Source organism: Amblyomma maculatum, chromosome 11, assembly GCF_055883805.1.
Source record: "Amblyomma maculatum isolate TAMU_Amacu chromosome 11, ASM5588380v1, whole genome shotgun sequence".
NCBI lineage: Eukaryota > Metazoa > Arthropoda > Arachnida > Ixodida > Ixodidae > Amblyomma > Amblyomma maculatum.
In genome coordinates, this window is record NC_139354.1 from 100,299,914 (window position 1) to 100,305,273 (window position 5,360).

At 50.6% G+C, this 5,360-nt stretch overlaps 1 protein-coding gene across 1 annotated transcript; it reads left to right on the forward strand.

The window, feature by feature from the left end:
• The first annotated feature begins 760 nt into the window (after nt 1-760).
• LOC146174492 (uncharacterized) lies at nt 761-4,807 on the forward strand. Its single transcript, XM_084585406.1, has 2 exons — nt 761-2,013; nt 4,428-4,807. The coding sequence occupies exons 1-2, from the start codon at nt 837-839 to the stop codon at nt 4,805-4,807; spliced, it is 1,557 nt and encodes a 518-aa protein (XP_084441532.1). The 5' UTR covers nt 761-836.
• The last annotated feature ends 553 nt before the right edge of the window (nt 4,808-5,360 follow it).

Below are 5,360 nucleotides of genomic sequence, written 5' to 3' on the forward strand. Positions count from 1 at the left end.
ATACCCACACACGCCTTCTCATTACTTTGAGATGCGTCAGTAGCTACAACTAAATTAGCAGAAAGGCTTCTTAAATGATCTAATAATCCGTTTAGAATAACGGATGATAAGTTTTTAGCATTATTCGGGAATATGTCGTCAAAGACAATTTCAATAGATCAGCCGATGGTTTGTATGGGTAGAATACTAGGAAGAGAAACATTTAAATGGTGCAGCAAATTTTTGACCCTAACAACCTGCGGGGTGTGAAATTTAGGCCAATAGACACCGAAAAAGGTGGTCGGTTGACAGCAAAAAATAGACATAGGTCGGTGAAACTCTGATTCTTATATCCTTAAGTACGTATGAACGGTTAGAATTTGTAATCTATATATCAAGGGTGAAATCCGGGCTTCGAGGTAGAGCACATTGTTGGCAACAAAGTTTGGAAGTCCAAGACACAACCGAAGCGCTTCTCGCTCCAAGAGAACAAGCGGTCTAATTTTATAAGCTGCTGATCCTGAAAACAAGGCTGAACCGAACACTAAAATTGGACGCACGTACATAACATAAATCATTAAAAGGACATCTCTCCGCATTCCAGACCTGGGACGACTAATTCGGCGCAACATGCCCACGGCCCGAGCCCCTTTTGTAGCTGTTGTGACGCATGAACACGTGCTTATCTACCGAGATACCGGCCAAGCCACTGTTAACGACAGTAGCTGCGGTGACGTGGCTAGCCAACGGCTATAAATATTACTAACCTTTAATAAAGCTTGTTCGTTCTTCGCCAACCACTTCTCGATTCACTTCAGTGGCGACGAGGCTGCCCACAGCCGGGCACTGTCTGCTCCATGGCGGCCCACGCCGGACCGCCGGGTTTCGACGAAACGGAAGACAGTTGGGAAGCCTATCAGGTGCGTCTGGAATCTTATTTTGAAGCTTACGGAATCGATGACTCGAAGAAACGACGGGCTCTTCTAACGGCAGCTTTAAGTACAGCAACAGTCGGCATAATAACGGGACGTTGCGCGCCGGTCAAGATTCAAGAGCTAGCCTACGAGCAGCTGGTTCTGCTGCTGACTGAGCATTTCGCGCCGCAAGGCAATGAAATTGCGGAGTCGTACAAGTTCTTCACAAGACGCCAGCGTCCGGACGAAACAATGAAGGACTTTATTGCTGAAATTCGGAAGCAAGCCTGTAAGTGCAACTTTGGCGATGCAAGGGACAGGATGTTACGAGACAGACTTGTTTGCGGTCTGCGTGACACCGGCGTTCAGCGGAAACTCTTGTCAAAAGCGTCGATAACGCTGAAAGAAGCCGAGGATATAGCGTTAGCGGCAGAGATGGCAGCCCTTAACGTGGACCACATGGATAAGACAAAGGATCATGGCAATATTAATGCCGTGAGGAGCAAGCAGCAGGGCCAACCGTATTGCCACAAAACTCGTACGCACACGGCATCTAAACCAAGCCCAGGTGACGCTTGCCCGTGTTGCGGTAGCACTGAGCACAAGGCAGGGAAGTGCAAGTTTCGCCGGGCGGAGTGTTTTCGCTGCCGACGGAAAGGGCACCTAGCTAAAATGTGCGCTTTGAAACAACCAGGAGTGGCACTTTGTGAAGAGCATTCCTCGTCAAGTGACGACAACGAGCTTTGTCTACTTAGTTTGTACACTGCGTCTGTTAACTTGACCACGCCCATTATTCGCACATTCCGTTGGAGCGGGATTCCGATCAAGACGCAAGTAGACACAGGCTCGCCGGTCTCCATCATTACGTGGAAAACCTACTGCAAGCATCGGCATGCCTGGCCTGCGCTACTCACGACGTCTTTGCAGTTGTCCTGCTTCCTGGGCAAGCTCCCCGTGAAGGGCCAGCTCAAGCTTCCTGTCTCGTACGCGGGAAAAACCTTGGAAGCGACGCTGACCGTGCTGCAGTGCGCTGGCCCGGACTTGTGCGGACGTGACATCATCAGCGCACTTGAGCATAGCGGAAGACCTGTCCTCAGCATTGCCAGCGATGCAACCTCTGGTGAGCAAGATTTGTCGCACCAACCTTCCGTTAGCGCACTGTTAGAAGAGTTCAGTGATTTGTTTACGCCAGGTCTAGGCCGCATTAACGGTCCCGCAGTTCATCTGCGGTTGCATGAAAATGCGAAACCGCGTTTCTGCAAAGCTCGTTCTGTGCCATATGCAATGCGGGAGCAAGTGTCTAATGAAATAGACCGGCTTGTTAAAGATGGCATTCTCTCGCCTATCGACAGTGCGGATTGGGCCACGCCTCTGGTTCCCGTGATCAAGAAGAATGGTTGCATTCGGTTGTGTGGTGATTTTAAGGTGACCGCAAACTCTGCATGCGTTACGGAGCAGTACCCATTGCCGAAAATACGGGATATTTTCGCCAACCTAAACGGCGGGGAAGTTTTCAGCACTATCGACTTGCAAGATGCTTACAATCAGTTGCCGCTTGATGAGGAAACCAGGAAGCTTTTGGTCGTAAACACCCCGAAAGGCCTGTTTTGCTTCAATCGACTTCCGTTTGGTGTAGCCTCTTCTCCTGCAATTTTTCAGAGACGTATGGAAGGCATCCTGCAAGGCATTCCGGGAGTTCAAGTTTACCTGGACGACGTAGTAGTCGCGGAAAAACACGGGAACTCTGACACACTGCGTGAAGTTTTCAGGCGTTTCCGGCAGCATGGTGTGAAGTTGCATCCCCAGAAATGCAAGTTTCGCCAAGCAGAAGTTGAATTTCTGGGGCATCGTATAAGCGCGGACGGGTTGTTACCTAAGGCAGATAACACTGCCGCCATAGCAAAGATGCCGAAGCCAACGTGCGTTGCGGAACTGCGGGCATTCTTGGGGTTTGTAACCTATTACCACGCATTTCTGGGAAATTTGGCTGTGGTTCTGGAGCCACTGCATGAACTACTAAGAAAGAACGCACGCTGGAAGTGGGGGGCGAGACACGATGACGCTTTCCGGACAACGAAGCGGCTGCTAGAGGAAGCAAAGTTCTTGGCACACTACGATCCTAATAAGCCCCTTTTCTTGGAAACCGATGCGTCATCGTGTGGCGTTGGCGCCGTACTATACCACAGAGTAAATGGGCAAGATCTACCAATCGGGTTACGATCGCGAACTCTTTCAGCTGCTGAGCGCAATTACGCGCAGATTGAAAGAGAGGCATTGGCGGTAGTATTTGGTGTTACAAAGTTCCGGGAATATCTGCTCGGGAATCGGCTCACGCTCGTCACTGATCACAGACCTCTCCTGAGCCTTTTCAGCCCCGACAAGCCCGTTCCAGCCATGGCCGCTGCACGGATTCAGCGTTGGTCTCTCCTGCTGAGCGCCTACAACTGCAAAATTCAGTACAAACCTGGGAAGGCACTGATTCCTGCCGACACCCTTAGCCGTTTGCCTGTGCGGGAGAAGCAAAACGCTAAGATTGCAGAAGATGATGCGCGTGAGTACGTTCTTCTAACAGATCACCTAAATTCTGGTCCGCTCTCAGCGAGTGATTTGGCCAAGATGACGGGCAGGGATAGCGACCTCGCGCAAGTCCGCCAATACATTCACAATGGCTGGCCACGATACTGGCAGCCCAGTCAGGAGCCATTACGCGCATATATGCACAGGAAGGACGAACTGACTTGCAGCCATGGAATTGTATACTGGGGTCATCGTGCGGTAATTCCGACGGCTGCGAGGCTACCAATGCTGCGTATGCTGCATGACGTGCATCAAGGTATAACGACCATGAAGAACTTGGCTCGGTCTGTATTCTGGTATCCAGGACTCGATCGGGACATTGAGAAGCTTGTCAACGCGTGTCCAACATGCATAGAATGCGACAGCATGCCCGCGGCCCAACAACCCGTTCCTTGGCCGAAAACGGAAGAGCCCTGGTCTAGAATCCATGTCGATTTTGCGGGGCCCTTGGAAGGTCACATGTTGATGGTTGTGGTCGATTCTCATACGAAATGGATCGAGGTTGCTGCTATGAAGACTGCCACTTCAATGAACACAATTGAAGCACTGAGACAATGTTCAGCCGATTCGGCTTGCCAAGGACTCTCGTGACTGATAACGGGCCGCAGTTTAGTAGCGCGGAGTTCAGGGCATATATGATGCGCAATGGCATCATTCATTTGCGGACAGCTCCTTACAAGCCACAGTCTAACGTCCTGGCGGAAAGGGCGGTACGTACTGTGAAGCAAGGACTAAGCAAGAACACGCACGGTAGTCTGCAAGCACGCCTGGACCACATTCTGTCTCATTATCGGCGTACCCCCCATCTAAACGGGAAAGTGCCGGCCTCCATGCTTCTCGGTTATGAGCCGCGCTGTTTACTGCACAATATCGTGTCACGCCCTTTTCCCTCTGCAGGTGCTTGCAACAACGGCAAACCGCTGCGCAAGGAAATCTGACTCAAAAACTACGGAGCAGGTAACAAGTGGAAACCAGGTGTGATAGAGTCCACCGAGGGCTCGCGCATGACAACCGTAAAGACCGCAGATGGGGAGCAACATCGCCGCCACCTGGACCAGCTAAAGACCAGGAGAACCAGTGTGGAAGGAGCGGAGGTTAAACCCGAGGCCCCCACGGAGGCATCAATGGCTGAAGACAGCCCAAGGGTATCGGGAGAGCCGCAGTCTCAAGTGCACGGCAGCAGCGAGAGCCAGTGTCAAGCGGGCGCTGACATGCAAACGCCGTCAGGCTCACAAGCTGAGGACAGTACAAACGAGGCACTGGTAACTGGCGGCGCTGGAGTGACACTGCGTAGGTCAAAAAGGAACACCCGACGCCCCGACCGCTTCAGTCCTTAAGAGGGGAGAATTGATGTGACGCATGAACACGTGCTTATCTACCGAGATACCGGCTAAGCCACTGTTAACGACAGTAGCTGCGGTGACGTGGCTAGCCAACGGCTATAAATACTACTAACCTTTAATAAAGCTTGTTCGTTCTTCGCCGACCACTTCTCGATTCACTTCAGTAGCAATATGGTTAATGTGGGGCTGACATGAAAGATTATTATGATAAGTGACCCCTAAATACTTTAATGATTTAACCTGTGGTATTACTTGCTGCTGATACATTACAGACAGACTTACAGAATCTTTTATGTTGAATACGAGGACTGCGCTTTTGTTTACATTTAATGTGAGACGCAAGCCACGCAACCAATTCTCAATAGAGTTTAGGTACGTTTGCAAGTGGAGATAAAGGGATTGAATATCCGATGCAGTTGCAAAAAACGCAATATCATCCGCATATACGTAAGTGCGAACGTCATGATTAACTGGTATTGAGCTGAGTAGTATGTTGAAAAGGACTGGTGAAAGGACTGCTCCTTGCGGCACTCCCCTGGCTTGCTTA

Bases quoted from the DNA above. Each gene is read 5' to 3' on its own strand.
- LOC146174492 (XM_084585406.1), top strand. From the start codon at position 837: ATGGCGGCCCACGCCGGACCGCCGGGTTTCGACGAAACGGAAGACAGT. The intron at 2,014-4,427 runs GTGAGCAAGATT...ACTACGGAGCAG, and splicing joins TGCCAGCGATGCAACCTCTG to GTAACAAGTGGAAACCAGGT.